Here is a 15,953-nt window from a genome sequence, read left to right as displayed (position 1 = left end):
CTCATTGCTTGTGGCACTCTAACTTGTTGGTTTCTTGCTACCCACCACCCTTCAGGATTCAATCAGGCATTAAAAGCTTTTGCCAATTGATTATCTGCATCATGGTGTTTTGTGACTGGTTTGGAAAGGTTCACAACTTAGGGAAAAATTGCTTTGTTCTGCCACCTCTCTAGCAGTTTTGTCTCCTACTCAGTTGCTGATGCTGGCTGGTGTTTGGCTGAACTGGTGAGCTTTGCAGTGCATTATTGGTACTTTAGCAGGGAACTGGACACTCCCAATGCTTTCCCTATTTGATTGGAGATCCTGATTCCCTGTAGAAGGATCGAGAAACTTAGTAGGATTCACGGCAGTAGGTGTCTTTAGTGCCATGTCTTTAGTTCCAGGAGTACTGCCTGTTACTTTAAGATTCTGCTCAGGGATAACCAGTGACCTCCTTTTTGCTCTAAACTAGACACAAGCAGATGCAGGACAGAAATTGACATTTATTTCCCCATTAATTTTCAGACCTATTCAATCAGTCAGGACCATGGGCCCTCCTACTTTGATGCACACAGGCCATCCCTCAAGTACATTATTCAGTTCTTTTTTGAGAAATATGCTCCTTTCCACTGGTTCTTTCCTGCATTTCTAGTCTTTGAGCTAAAAATGGATCTACTGTGCAAGGTGAAGGCAGTCATGTATGAAGAGTGCCAAGAGCTCAGTCAATTCTGGTAACCCCAGAGCAGAAGTCATGAAATTTAAGATATGAAGAGCCTGTTGGACATTCAGGAGTCCAGTGTAACACCTCCTTGATTTCCTTTGATGTTTCATACAAAGGCTTTTCCAATAGTCTGTAATTGGGGATCCATAATCAAGACCATGCAGTCAATCACAAAAAAGGACACAGTTCTTTTCTAGATCTGGTGTTGGACAATTTGCTTTCTTCCTTTCTGTTCCTCAAACTACCCTGTTCTTGTGTGTGTGGAAGCCAGGAGACCAGACATGCACAGATATGGACATGGTCTTGTAGAAAAACACACACACAAAAAAAGGAAAGACAAGATTTCTTGGTATATACAGGATAATTTTATCCTGTATACAGGACAGGATAAATAATACAGTATTATTTACTGTAATACAGGACACATTTTCAATTACATGCTTTTGTTCCCTCCCCCTGTAATGACAAGACAAGGGTTTTGGTGCATGGTTTAAATCAGGAATAAGCTTGTGTATGGGGAAAATGCAAATATAAACACAGTGTAAAATATTTTCCAGATGTGTCAGTAACTTCAATGGCCACCAGTAGTCAGCACACCTATCAGCCTGTAATTGTGTTCAGGATCAGTGCAGGCTCTTCCATGTCAGCTCCTCCTGCAGGGCACGTGGGGGCCTGGGTGTGCTGCTGGCTTGCTTTCTTTTAGGAGGCTGGGATGAGGAAGGCTCTGGGGGTTTTTGTCAAGGAGATGATATTTGAGTGACCGTGTACGTGCTCAAAGGCTCACAGACTGACCGGCCTATGGCAGGACTGACCAGTGCTGGGAGGGCTGCACCTTGCTGCCCTGCTTAGAGGTGTTAAGCTGCTCCTTCACCTTGGAGACAGCCAAGTACAACACTTTTGTGCAGAAACACTCTGTTAGCCCTGGTTTGCACAGCTGCAGCAACTGGGATGGTTGGAGCACCCCTTTCTGCACTTGGAAACCAGCTGAGTCATTCATGGGACAGGGCTGGGAATTCCCCACATTTGCCCATTTGGAATTCCCTCTGCCCCAAGCGTGTCACATCCCGCTCCTCAGTGACATCCCACCCAGCCTGGAACATGGAACTCCCCGTTTCCAAGGACACGTGGCCATTGTCACCGGCACACAGCAGGCCCGCTCAGACCCTTCCGTGGCTGCAGCGAGAGTGGAGGTGTCACAGTGCTAGGGAGTGTTGCTCCAAATTCCTTGGTTCTAGCACAAGGTGATCAAGAGGCCAATCCACGCACTGAGTGGAGGTAATTCTTTACAGTTCTGTGCAGAAAGTGGGGCTCAGTGGTCAATCCACAAAGCCACTACCACAGGAATCAGAATGTTTTAGTATTTAGACCTTTCATCAACTAAAGTAATTAGTGTTCTTTGTCTCCAAGTTACCTAGTTCTTCTCATAATCACTATTCCCTCTACTATTAGATTATGATCCTGTCACTTCTCATGCTAATTAGTCTGCATGTTCTGTCTCTATGTTCTTTGTGAGAGCTTTCTGGAGTGAGTGGCCATGGTTTGCCCTGCCGGAAATTCCCTTTTACGCCGCTGGAGTAGATTCAGCACAGTTGCTGCTTTGGCTTTAGTAGTTGGCTCCTAGTCTTGGGGGTTCTGTCAAATGTCCTTGTGCCCATAAATTCTGCATTCTTTGTGTCCACCATCAGTGGTACAAACTTCTTCCCAAGCCTTGCTAAGCTCCCCTAGGTCGGAGATAACTCTTGCCTGTCAAGCCCTACACCTTCAAAAGGCAATTCAGCCAAGAAGTAATTTGCCTTTCCAACACCTGGCCATCACTTAGAGCTTGTTGGCTACTTTGTGTTTCATGGAAATAATCTCCCTTCTTGTTGATGAGTCTTGGAAGCCATAAAGGCCAAAGAGCAAAGAACACCTTTTCCTAACATCAAGTTTACATTTCCCAGATTTTGTGACAGAAGCAGTGGCTGTGTGGGAGCGGGAGCAGCCAAGGCAGAGCCGGATGGCCGAGCAGAGAGCCTGGGCACGATCCACCATGTTCCACAGGGCTCTAATCCACACTGCGCCCCGCAGGGCCCCCAGCACCACTGCCATGCCCGTCAGGGTGACCCAGAGGTCCCAGGACCAACAGGTGAGGGGTGGCTGTCGGGCTCTGGGCGTTGACACCGTGGGGGCTTGGCCGTGGTTTTGGTGTCAGGGGCTGCTGACCCTGCGGGTCCTGCTGTGCAGGGCTGGGGCCCCACTGGTGCTCCAAGGGCCCCTTTGAGGCAGCCGCCCCGCTGGAGGCGATTCACAGGGATGACACCCAGGAGGTGCCAGTGGAAGTCACAGGTTCCCTGATGGAAGTGGCTCTCAAGGATGACACGGAGGAGGTACCAGTGGAAGCTGGAAGTACCCCATGCTGTGACATTCAGTAACCTCATGCTCTGGGCATGGCTTTTGGTCCAAATGCATGGATTTCTCATTGTCCCATGTTTTTAATGGGGTCACTGAAAATGTAAGGATAAATGAAGCCCTTGAACAGGAATTTTTTTTGATATTAGGAGTAGCCATTACTTTATTCCTGGCTCTGGTGCATAGTGGAGAACTTCTGCCACATGCATGCCACTTCCAAAGCTTTTCCACTTATTCATACCTTTTTATCAAACCAAGAAATTACTGTTCATGGCTTCTAAATGACATCATTCTTCTCATTAACTACTTTTCTATTGTATTGGCTCGGATATTGGTGTCACCTTTCTCATTTCAATTAGCCCATATTTTTCAGACTGTTGATTAACTTTTTCCCAGACGAGTTGTTTTGAGCTCTGAGGCAGAAATGTTTTTATTAGTGTTTGTCTCCTGGTTACTCCAACATGTTCTTGGAGGGCTATGAAGTGTAGATTCCAGGTGTCCAGCCTTTTATACCTCAGGCTTTGTTCATTGAAGCTTATCAGGGTTAGTTTTGGAAAACGACAACTTCTGGTGATCTAACAATCCAGTTGTGACAGTTGACTGCCAAAAGATTCTTAGCTACCTGCTCTCTAAAGTGGGAAATGACAGTGCTTAAGACTGATAGAGTGCTTATGATTAATATACTGCTTATGATTAATTAAACAATTACTTACAAAGTTAATTAAAATTATTAGGTAGGAAAAAATGCAGGCTAAACAAACAATGAACAACTGCATAAGTAATGCAGGCTTACGTTTTGGTCACTTACACAATTGGTTTCCCTTCTTCTATAAAATGCACAGATGCTCTTAGAGCATAGTCCTTTGTTAAGCTGATGTAAAAGGATGCGAAGTTCAGGTGACTCCCTGTTCCCCTTCATGTCCTCTCCCTGTCCCAAGCTCTGCCAGTAGTGATGAATGAAACAGAAATATTAATGGAATTGTGTTGAGGCAACACTTTGTGCAAGTGACATGGATGAAGGATGAACAGTCTCACAAGCAAAATGTAGAAGGATTTCTAAAAGACTGCTGAATATTGCTTTCACAGATGTTTGCAAGTGATCCTCCTATTTCTTGAAAAGTTCAGGCCAATTTCAGATGAGCAGCTTTTCAGCTTCACTGACAGCCAGTTTTGCCTTCAGAATGAAGCCCTTGCATGGCAGTCAGGTGTTTTTGTTAAAAAATATGATTATGCTAAAAGACATTTTAGTGATTTTTAAGCAGCACATTCAGGACTAAGTGATGAGTTCAAGCCAAGCAAGCCAAATTTTGTCACATCTGACTAACTTAGGAAATTGAACTGTTTCCATTTTAACATCTATGCAAATAATTGCATCTTGAGCTGAGGAAACGAGCAAGGGTTTCCATGCCTTTTACAAATGAAGTTGATATTTTGCAGTTGAAGTTGTTCTTGGAGCTGACTCCAGAATGGGTTTCCTAAGTTCCAAATAAATCCCAGTGTGGGGTCCTGCCCCAACTTTGTGATCTTTCTGTGAACCACTCTTGCCACGTTTGTTAGCTGAGTGCTGGCCGGTTCAATTACACTCAGGCACTTGATTTCAAGGGAAGCTGGTGCCCATCAATTCCAGCAACTGGGAAAGGATGACTTGGTACTTGAATGCTTGGCTGCATTAGAGGCTAAGTGACGGTCGCTCTCTCAGGGCAGTTTTGTAGCCGGCTGCTTTCAGAGGGAGAATTGTGTCAAAGCAGCCCTTTGTAGTTGATAGGAGAGCAAACCTTTCCAAATTCAGCTCTTGTTTAAAATTAGGGACCTGCTTAGTCAGCAAGAATGGAGTGCGGGCTGAATGTTTTACAGAAGATTTCTTTTTCCTTTTAGCCAAATACCGGGGAGGCGTCACACACTGGAAGTGCGCAGGTTGTCAAATTGTCTAACCCACTTGGAGGTATGGTTGCTTTTCATATTTTGCTCCATGTCTGTAAGACTTGAAACATGGTAACTCATTTTTGCAGCATATTCTTGAGACAAGGGGGTGTGTTCAGAAATCTCAACTACGAGTGCTTTGCTCTTAGGTCAGCTTTGCAATCCCTTGTCACAATGGCATTCAGCCATTGGCCTGTTTTCCCCTGAGGAAGCCTGCTTGTTCTTCCTTGTTCCCATGCTGATTGACGGCTTGGAATTTTGAGCATTGAAGTCAAGGGTTGCACCACTGCAAGCACATTGGGCTAAACCATTCACCTTAAGTGGAAATTGAAAGAAAATGACTTTGAGGAAGTTGCATAGAGAATTTCATCAGGTCAATATGCAAAACTTTGCTTGATTTCATTTTTTGTCTTGGTCATTATTAGGTGACTGTTGCCACAATACCCTCTTGGGTTCTTTTCAAGGCAAGTAAAAGGAAAGTCATGATGTCATCTTCCCCATGGATTTTGTCATTTCCCACAAAGAAAACACTCCAATGTGCTTAGGTGGTGTCGTTTGTTTTTTATCTGTTGTGAGTGTTGTTTCCCCAAGGAGCCTGGCTCCAGGCACACACAAGGTGGACATTGCCATTGCAGGCACTCCGTGGTGCTGCCTGCAGCAGTGAGCTGAGCCAGGTACAGCCAGCTGCCCTGAGAAAAAGGAGCTCTCACCTGGCTGTGGCTGCAGTCCCCTGCCTGCAGGGACATGCCTGCCACTGGAAGGGCAGCTCTTGCCCTGCTTTAGCTCAGTCTAGAGCATTTTATGGCAGCATCATCCTGGCTTTTTGGAGAGACAAAATTCACCTTGCCAATTTCTCATTGGGGATGTTCCGTTTCACATGTGAATGATGATTTGTGTGATTCTTGGTGGTGATTTACATAGATCCTAAGGGCATATTTAACATTTAGTGACTGGGGTCTGAGGACTGGCAGTGGTGGGACAATCATGGAACTTGGGGCCACTTTTGCTTTGGGCTGGCACTGGGAAACACAGGTGAGACAGATCTGGTTGCTGGTAGGCTACAGGGTACCTCTGCAGCATGCTCCATGCGGTATCAGTTAGGGAGTGGGATTTGTCACAGAATCAGAGAATGCGCTGTGTTGGAAGGGATCCACGTGGATATTTAAGTCCAGCTCTGTCCCCAAGAATTGCATCATCCTTTGAAATCAAGTTTCTTGACTTCTCCCAACCTCCCATTTCACACTTCTTTATCTCTTTTCCTTTCCTTTGGGAAAACAAGCAGATGTCAAAAGAGCTGAACCGAGCGCTTCATGTCCTGAACCAGAGGGAAAAAAAGCAAAGCCCATGAAGCCTGCAGACAGTGAACAAAATCCTTGCACTGCTGTTTATCACCGACCCTACAAGGACAGGGTGATTCACTTACTTGCTCTGAGGGCTTACAAGAAGCCAGAGTTACTTGCTCGCTTGCAGAGAGATGGAATCAAGGAAAAGGATAAGGGTACCCTTGGAAAGATCCTCCATCAGGTGAGATTGTGGAGTTTGTGACAGCAATTTTTCCACAGTACTACTCTCTTCTTCCTCATTTTCACTTGTTCCTATCAGCCCTCTTTCAATTAGAAATTAGAAACTAAGCAGTGGCTTATAGAATGCTCCATACACCTAAGTTCAGTTTGTCCATCAACATAGTCCAGATGCCTCAAGCTGCAAGTCCATGTGAGGAAAAGGAAAGAAAACTTCAAAATATTTGAGGTCTTGGTGTTTTGCTAGAATAGCTGGCAATGAGTAACGCTTTGTAGGGTTGTTGCTGCTCATGCCTCTTTTAATCCTCTCTCTTTTCCTAGCACTGTTGAACTGTTTCATGCAGTAACTTCACAGGGGTTCCTTGATTTTATGAAGTGGTTTGTAGTGGTACCTAAAATTTCCTAGGATAAGTTTGAGAGGAGAGACGTTTGGAAAGTGCACAGGGCAGCATTTCCTTTTAACAGACTTGGTGACCTCTCAATGGTACTTGGCTTCTGCTGGGATCTGTGAGGATTGCCTGCCAGGAAAAGGTGTTCCAAGCAAAAGCTCCATGATAAAGGTGGTAGCCTAAATTTGAGCACAGGGTTTCTTTCCTGTCGTGTAGATTGAGTCTTCATCTTGCTTGGAACAATGTTATTCAATGCCTTCTCCAGTGCTGCTCTATCTTCTACTGATATTTCTTTAGGATAACCAGTTAGAAGATGCACACCCATGGAAAGATGCAGTGGTTTTGTCCTTCTGTTTTAAATATTCCCTGTTCCCTTAGGCTAAATGTCAAGTAGGAATATTTCTGTTTTAGGTAGGAAAAATTGTTTCGAACATAGTCAAGGCAGGAAAATTCAGCATGGACAGAGTTTCAGTTGATCACACAGGGACTTTTTAAGAACTTGATAGAAGGATTTCATTCCTTGACATTCTGAAGTTTGTTGCTGTGGTTGCTCAGGGCAGTGGCAGGGTTTTTGCCTGCTGAAGACACAAATTGACAATTTCATGAGAGCCATATTCTACCATGCCAAGTGAGGAAGCCCATTTAGATTTCAAATAGATTAGAAAAATTTCACAGCTCAGCTCCTTAGAAGGTAGAGGGTGAAAACATTTTCTCCTGTTCCACTGCAATGTTTAAGATTGCTTTGGAGGTAATGTCCTGTAGGAGGTGTGAACTGCCTCAAGGTACTGGTTTGCATTCTGAAAGGGCTGTGTGAGCACTGCACACTCAAATGCCTTGCTCAGGCTTTTCCAGATAGCAGAGCAAGTGGGAGTTTCTTTTGTATAAATGTAAAATGGGCAGCCTGAGCTGGCTGAGATGTGGTACACACACTCTTGCTTCCCTTCAAACACAACCTTAGTTCTGATTTTAAGACAGGAATTCCTAATTCAAAGTAGCTTTGTTACTTTTACATTTCTTTAAGCTGTTGACAGACAGACATCATCACTGACCCAAATCAGCAATATTTAGCATGTTTTCAAGGAGAAAAAAAGGGTAAATTGTTACAGATGGTGGTGATGTGTTGATCATGTATTCAGTGTGTTGTAGGGGTCAAGCTTTCCTGTGGGCTTTTCTATGGAACTCTGAGCAGGTGTGAAGTGGTGAAGCCTAAACCAGCCCTTTTGATATCAGTGATCTTGAGGTTTTACTACTGCATTTTACCTTTTTGAGTAGACTTGGTAGTTGTCTTGAGGAAGATATGAAGCTCGCTGCTTTTCAAAGGAATACAGCAAGGCATGTGCATGGTCTTCTCATGGCAGCACTTTGCTGGAATGAACCCTGGCTCTGCCACATGAAGAGGGACTCTGGGCTTGACCACAGTTCTGTCTTGTAGCACTTCATGTTGGTTTCCAAGGAACACTTGCTAGATAGAAATAGAATTATGTGGTTGTTTCTATTTGGTGACACTTTAATATAGCTGAAAACTCATGCAATAAGGGAATCATTCATCTCTCTACCAAAAGATGTTGTTTAGTTCGAAGTGGGTGTTCACAAATCATTGTTGAGAACCAATTCTATTGCTTTAGTTTACATACAGCACCCATCATGAATGGTTGTTCTCTTAAATGTCTGCCTGTAGGTAGCCAACCTGAATCTAAAGGATAATTCCTACAGTCTGAAGGAATATCTGTTAGAAAGCATTCAGGACAATTGGCCTGGTTATACTGATGTAGACAGAGAGAATTTGAAGTTGATACTTTCCAGGTAAGTTCAGTCTTTAGGGGAAGGATAAGAGTCTTTTCAGAAGAAGGCCCTAGGAAATGAAGCCTAGATTCTCAGAGTACGCTGAGGTAGCAGGGACCCATTGGGATCCAACTAATGGCCAACTCCTGGCCCTGCACAGGACACTGCAAGAATCACACCATATGCCCAGGAGTGTTGTTGAAACACTTCTTGAAGCCTTGCTGCACTGACCAGTGCCCTGGGGAGCCTATTCCAGGGCTCAAGCACCCTTTGGGGCAAGAATGTTTTGCTGACATCCAGCCTAAAGCTGCCTCAACTCATCTTCATGCTGTTTTCTTGAGTAATGACACTGAAGGTCAGATTTACCGGCAAGGAAAGACTTATGGCTGTTGACCATTTAGAGCTTGTAGCCTGAACTCTTGCACCATCCTTCCAGAAAAACAGCTCCATCTCAGAACACAAGCAGCACCAGCCAAGAGCCATCTCTGGAAGCTTCTAAGAGAGATGCTTCAGCAAGGCCTGCTCAGGTAGTTTGTGCATTTTTAACATTCTGGAGTGTGTATGAAGTTGCAGCACACTTGCTAAATAGCTTTCACACACTTGCTGCTGGTGTAAAAGCTGTGCTGGGAATGTGCAGGACCAGGCCAAAGCACGTTAGTCAGTAATTCTGACTGCTGGCACAGGAAGGTTGTGATCAGAAGAGAGGCTCCTGCAGGGCTCGAGCAGCAGCGTCCTGAGCCAACTTGTTGCTCTGCCTGGAGCCTTGAGCTCAGTCTCCACCCTCAACTCATTCCCTGCAGAAGGGCTCAAAGGATTAGCTGTGCATGTATGACAGAGGCACGTGAGAAATCTACTGTACATGAGAGGCTGCAGCATGGTGGAGCAGATGGGGCCCTCTCACTCTCTTTCCCCCCTCTCTCTCTTTCACTCTCTTTGTTGACTCCAGCTCCAGACTATGCACATGTCAGGACCAATGCAGGATCTCCAGACCCTTGATATTCTCTCTTGTGTCTCTCTTTTCTCTGCCTTTATTTTTCTCCTGTCTCACTCTGCCTGGGCACAGCATGGCTGTCCTGTTCTACTCCATCCTCGGCCCTGAAGTTTGCAGTGGGAGTGGGGAGCTTGTGGCCGTGTGCTGTGGCTTTGGAGCCAGCACCTTTGAGAAGGTCCTTGGGAGGTGCTGAGAGATGATTGAAGGGCACTGAGGAAAAGTGAGGGCCCCTTAGTCACCACTTGTGAAACTCTCTTATAAAAATTTCAAGATCCCCATCTATGAGCTTTTGAGTGTGAAGTGTGGGGTGGCTGCTGGAGTGAAGGTCACTCTTGTTGAAAGCACAGGAATTCCTTACATGTGACTGAGGTTTTTGTTCAGCCTGATGAGAATTCACTACCATCCCACCTTGTACTGACAGATTGTGGCAGTGAAGATTAATCCCGTCTTTACCACATAAAACCTGAAGCCAGTCAGGTGCCTCTTTAGTAAATCATGTGGGTGTGTGACAGCAAAAGCTGAGTCTCTTCCTGGTGTGTACTAGTGGAAATTGAGACCTAGGCAAAACAGACCAGACCTCCCCCTCTGTGGGGAAACCTTTGATAGAGCTGCTGAAGGGAGTGTCTTTCTCCCACAACTTGGAAGAAGGACATGCTAAGTCTTAAGATGAGAAAGTAGGAGTGAGATAGAGAATGTATTTACCTGCAGTATTTCCTGGTTTCAATGCTGTTTTCATTTAAGATGTATTTTCAAGCACTGCCAGTTCAGAAATGCTACTTTTTCAGAATGGGAGGGAAACCTGATCTAGATAGATAAATATATCGACATAGATGAATGAGTTCTTTTGTTATTGTTGCAGAAACGGCCTCTGGCTTCTGACTTTAGCGGTCCTGTGATGAGCAAGAAGCGGAGAATTGCTCGCCAGCTCAGTTACAACCAGCCAGCAGCTGATGGCCACTTCTCTTCCTTGCTGCTGCCTTCCACATCCACTTCCACTTTGAACATGTCTCCAAGTGTTGGCTCCGTTTCCCCCTGCACCTGTGAGGTGCAAGAACAAGACAGATTTCAGAGTTCTAGCATCCCAGAGCGTTCTGGGGTGCAGGAGGAGATCCCCAATTCTAATGGAAAGAAAAACCAACTGGGGAGGCTGAAGCAGCTGTGTCCCTGGGAATTCGATGAAGGTATTAATGCGCTGCCTTTCCTAAGCCCTGGGTGGATAACCGTGGTGTAAAGATTTGGTTATTAAGAGAAGCTTCTGCCCAAATTAAGGTGCAAGTGCAGCCCTTTTCCAGTGTCAATAGTAAAAATGTTATTTAACAGTTAATACAAACCGGGGAGATAAAAAGAAATTAGGGAAGAGAGGCAGGGTGGGAGAAGAGAGAGACATTAAGTAGGAAGATATCAGTACCACCTGGATTCTGTGTTGTCCAATTGGTCCTTCTTCCCTCTGGTCTTCTTGGTGGTGGGGGTTCCCAAGTTGCTCTGGAAGTACCACCTTTATAGTGGATCCACAGGGTGCTCACAGATGTTCCCACACCTTGGGCTAGAAGTGATGGAAGTGTTTATTCCCTTACCCACAGTGGAATGTTTGTCTGGTGTCCTAATTGCAAACCTTCAGCACTGTTAGGCCAAGGCTAGTGCTTTCCTTCATTCCATCTGTGCTTCTCTCAAATTCCCCTTGTGCTGCCTTATCTCTTATGGGAGCATCCTTCTTGGACAATGTTCTCAAGTAGATAATTGTGTTCTTGCACCTGCTGAAAAGGCAGCTTTGAAGGCTGCATACATGAAGGCACTGCTCTACATTTCTGCTCTACCATTATTCCTTGCTTGATGGTCATGAAAAACTCAGACTCTTTTTTCTGCCATTGCATTCCATTGTAACTCTTGGTTTAAAAGACAGCAGCAGCAAAGGCCAGAATCTGTGCTGCTGCAACCTTATCTAAAACTACCTTAATTTTTAGAAATTCTCCCTCTGTAGTGCAAAACCAATCAAGAAGAAAGAAATGTCCAATAGATTGCTGTTGGGAGAACGTGGTTAAAAGGAAGAGCCAGGCACTAGAAAGTCACAGGGATTGGATTTTTTCTTTTCATTTGATTTCTAGTAAACACACAGTTGACTCAGACAGTTGATTGAGCCACCACTTTTTCCATCAGCAGCTTTTCAAGTCTGCATGCTGGAGATAGAAACCTGTCAGACATTTACTGCAGACTAGTTTACTGAAACATGTAAACATCTCAATGATTTCATCATTGTTTGTTGAACTCAGCCTTTCCATGGCAACTCCATGGAAGCTACAAAACCTGGCCTGTGGTTTGCTGGAGTTGTAGTTTGAAGTGGCCTGGGAGCTCCTCTCCATCCTAGCTGCAGAATTTCTTTCTTCAAAAGCTCTAGAAATGGTACAGACTGAAAACAGCATTGAAAAACTAACCAGAAAATCCACAAGGGGCACTTGATTTGTCATCAGAGGGACACACCCAGTAGGGCAGAGTTCAGTTGCTTTGTTAAATCTATGTCTTGTCCCTTTTGGAGGTTGAGCTTGCAAATGACAAGGGTTTTTTAGCCTGGAGGCATGTCTGCTCTTGCAAGTGGTGCTGTGCTTGTAGAGACAGGTGCCTTGAGACGGTCTTAGCACATTTCTTTTCAGCACATACACATGGTAGCTGCAAACCTTGGATGTCTTTTGGAAAGATTCCTGCTTGAGTCTCTAAAGATGTGAGCATTGTTCTTCAGAAGCGAGTTAGAAAATTCTGCCCGGCTGCTGTTGGAAAAATCTGTACTGTGTTTCAAGTTGGGGCTTAGGCTGAAGCTTTTGTGTGGACTGAGCCATGAGAGCAAATGCACTTTTGGAAATGAAATGCCCACCCCAAAGCTTACCAGCTGTATTGAACATACTGTGACTATTGCTATTTCTGTCCAGTTTAATTACCCCTTTGACACTTCTGTTTATACTTCTGCTACACCATGTAGCAATGCAGAACCTGTAGAACAAAGTGGCCATCCTCTTTCTAAACCCTGGGACTGGCTACTGTGGAGAAGGTCACATGTGCCCTCCTATCATGAAATGCTATGAGAAGGAAGCTCTAAAAGGACTAGTTCAAGCCAATACAGTGGGTGTTTTTGGATATTTAAGATTATATAATAAAGATCCTACTTTTTTGCAGGCGAAACAAAAGATACTTCCATTGCCTCTACATGCTCTGCAACAGCCAACCAGCCAGACTACTTGAGGTGAGTAAAATTGCCATTAACTCTTGCCACTCTCAGTGGGGTGCAGTGTCAAGCTGTTTCCTGTGTGGAAAGGATAAGTTGGGAAAGGTTTGGCTGGGCCTCCAAGGCTCCGAGCTGAGATGAGCACCGAGGTGGGTTAGGCCTGGAAAGGCCCTTCCTTGCTGCAGTGCAGGTGCCCAGGGCCAGCTGCAGCAGTGGTGCTGCATCCCGTCATGGGATTTGCAGTGCAGGAGGGGAGGGGGAAGTGTGTGTGTGTGTGTGTGTGTGTGTGTGGTATAAAGCAGTGGGAATTGCTCTCAGCTTCTGTCAGAGCTGTGATGTTGGCAAGGGCAGTCATGCCTCCTGCAGCCCTTGGGCTCTGGGGCAGCCGCGGCCTTTGGAGCAGGCGCGGCAGGGCCCTGGCTCATATTGGATACAGCCAGGGATGTTCCGTGGGGAGGCTGAGGGCAAGGCGGGCCCTGCAGGGGAGCAGCTGAGGGAGGCCTGTGGTAGGGCTCTTGCTAGGAGATGTCCCTGGGCAAAAGCCAGTAGTCCAGGCTATTGCTTCTCCGCTACCTCCCAAAATGTTGAAAGGCCTCTGCAGTTCTCTTTTCAAAACCATGCAGCACACCAGTCAGGTGCAGCTGGCCTGGGGTGCATCAATCGTATATGTTGTCTGTCTTGGTACTGAATTTCAAGTTGTTAAAGATTTCCTGCTTGTAAATATTAATCTCAGATGCTTTGAAGGATTCATTCCCATGAGGAAAGAGTTCTTGTCATCCAAAAAGAAGCCTGTCTTCAGGGCCAGAGCAGCAGAAGTACTGGTGTGGCAGTGTTGAAGTGATATCTATTATTCTCATTGCCACTTCATCTTGGATTTGTGTCATGAGTTTGATAGAACTGCACTTGTGTTGATTTGAGGGGGAAGGGAATGAAGAAGGCTTTACTCCCATCAGTGGCTTCAAGCATTAATGACTTTTGCCCTCCTTAAGAGCTGATGTGGTTTGGGGTTTAGTTGTGGTTTCAGACCAGTCTGCAGTTTGTTTCTGTGCCTCTGATACAAGTGCCTCAATTCAATGGTCAGTGATGTAACTGCTGCTCACTAGAAAAATGAAATTTTATCCTTAACTCTGCTTTGCTGTTAGACAGACAAAAATGGAGCTCAAAAGTCCAGCTCTGCACCCAGTTCATCAGAAATGCAGTCCCTGCCAAAATAGTATTGCAGATGGATTTTCAAAAAGAAATGTAAATGAAAAAGTTTTCCTACCCAGAAAGAAAGAAGATAAAATTAGGCAATGTTTCTTCTCTCCCTGAAGATGCTGTGTTTGTTAGTCCTTTGACATTGGAAATCAGTGCCGATGTTTCCTAAATGTGATCCTCTTGCTAATGAAGAGAACCTCTACAATATAAAACAGTAGTTACTAGGTGTCATAGAAATGTGGCAGATTTTTAGAGCTACCTGACTTCATTCTCTTGAAGTACATCAGCTTGTATGTAGAATCATTGAGTCCCAGAGTGACTGACTGAGAGTTTGGTGGTTTGTGTTTGACATTCACCATGTGCTTGTTGTAACAGTACAAGTGTGCTTTCTGGAATAGAAACATATCAGAATATTCTCTTAGAGTACACTCCTAGAAAAATAGTCTGATTTTTCCATCAGAAAATACGTAGCCATAGTCTCCTTGGACCAACGCCAGCGCTACAAGGATGACTTCAATGCAGAGTATGAGGAATACCAAAATTTATATACTCGGATTGACAAGATCAGAGAGCACTTCACACAGCTTCAGGAACAATGGAAGTCTGTGACCACAGGCTCTGAAGCCCATCAGGTAGAGAAGGATAAAGCCATGAAGACTGTGCTTCATCAGAGCAGTCCTTTGGATTCCCTGGAGCTGCTCAGTGAGATGCAGGGAAACTGAGGAATTGGCATATATGCTCAGACACTGCTTGGGCTGGGTCAGATTTTTCACAAGACCCTGCCCATAAAACCCTGTTTGAGCTGTCTGAGAACAAACCGTAAGGTGAGAGGTGTCCCAAGCAGAGTCTTAGAGCATGTGCTCCTTCTGGTGCCTGTTGAGAGGCTCAATTGCAGATCTTGGGTGATACTGGGAGTTGGGGATTTGTTGTTGCAAACCTCCCAGAAGAGTGGTGGCTCACAGAGAAGAAAATCTCGGGAGTCAAACGGAATGCATTTGTAGTGCTTTAGTAAAGTTTGTATTTTATGGTGGTAGTGAAACATTCTTTGTGTGTTTTTTCTTGAAGATGCTGCTTCATCGAATCCTAGCAGATTATCAGCAGATACAACAGGTATGTTTGACACCAGATCTGCAGAGCGTGGTTACTGCTGAGTCTGGCTCAAGGCTTTTTTAAAGCAAAGCACATCTTGTAAACTCTGCAGAAGTCTTTGCCTGACCTATTTTTTTTATTTTTTTATTTCTCCTTCATAGGGTAGCCCCAGCTACTTTGAAATGAAGAACAGGTGCCTGTACCTCCACAACAAGCTGTCACATATTCAGAGCCTCATATCTGAATTTGACAAGCATTAAGTGGAGTCCTGGCACCAGGCAACTGCTTCAGCCAGAAATATCTATGAACTCTGGATTTTTTATTACAACTAGAAGATTAGGTTTTTAGGATTATTTACATTAGTGTTGAACAGTAGGTTCTGCTAGCAATAAAGAGTAGGTTAATTCCAAAAAATATAGGATTAGTTCAAAGAAATTTAATAAGTTTAAGAATTTCAAATATGATAGTATTGAACTTTAAGAATAAAGAAATTTCCCTTGTGACAACTCCTTCTCTCATTGTTACTTGTATCATATTGGAGAGGCATTTTTCTTCTGGTCAATTATTTTCTCCAAGATGTAGGTTTGTCCACTGAAATAAATTTATCAGGAAAGTGTTGAGGCCCAGTACCTCTACTATGAGGTTGCCCACATTTTAAGAAAATATTAGAGGAAAAGGAAATTCTTCATGATACATATAGGGGTGTTTTCCAACCGTTCTCCTTAATGCACACTCTTTGCCTTAAGTGGTCCAAAGAGCAGGAGTC

At 44.6% G+C, this 15,953-nt stretch overlaps 1 protein-coding gene across 2 annotated transcripts; it reads left to right on the top strand.

Moving 5' to 3' along the window:
* The first annotated feature begins 1,858 nt into the window (after positions 1-1,858).
* On the top strand, positions 1,859-15,693 carry LOC111945641 (RNA polymerase II elongation factor ELL2-like). Of its 2 annotated transcripts, none has more exons than XM_086867730.1 (11): positions 1,859-1,975; positions 2,641-2,825; positions 4,964-5,030; positions 6,291-6,532; positions 8,596-8,720; positions 9,136-9,226; positions 10,550-10,871; positions 12,853-12,919; positions 14,559-14,730; positions 15,164-15,208; positions 15,349-15,693. In XM_086867730.1, the coding sequence occupies exons 2-11, from the start codon at positions 2,697-2,699 to the stop codon at positions 15,445-15,447; spliced, it is 1,359 nt and encodes a 452-aa protein (XP_086723856.1). In that variant the 5' UTR covers positions 1,859-1,975; positions 2,641-2,696; the 3' UTR covers positions 15,448-15,693. The 2 variants fall into 2 exon arrangements, with proteins under 2 accessions (XP_086723856.1, XP_086723854.1); XM_086867728.1 differs by having other exon boundaries at positions 1,860-1,975; positions 6,288-6,532.
* The last annotated feature ends 260 nt before the right edge of the window (positions 15,694-15,953 follow it).

The sequence above is a fragment of the Cyanistes caeruleus genome, chromosome Z (assembly GCF_971803275.1).
Source record: "Cyanistes caeruleus chromosome Z, bCyaCae1.hap1.1, whole genome shotgun sequence".
Lineage (NCBI taxonomy): Eukaryota > Metazoa > Chordata > Aves > Passeriformes > Paridae > Cyanistes > Cyanistes caeruleus.
The sequence above is the reverse complement of the archived record's forward strand: the minus strand, read 5'-3'. Positions and strand labels throughout refer to the sequence as shown.

Coding starts and splice junctions, on each gene's coding strand:
- LOC111945641 (XM_086867728.1), top strand. CDS start 2,697: ATGGCCGAGCAGAGAGCCTGGGCACGATCCACCATGTTCCACAGGGCT. Junction 8,721..9,135: donor TTGAAGTTGATACTTTCCAG/GTAAGTTCAGTC, acceptor CCATCCTTCCAG/AAAAACAGCTCCATCTCAGA. Junction 15,209..15,348: donor ATTATCAGCAGATACAACAG/GTATGTTTGACA, acceptor TCTCCTTCATAG/GGTAGCCCCAGCTACTTTGA.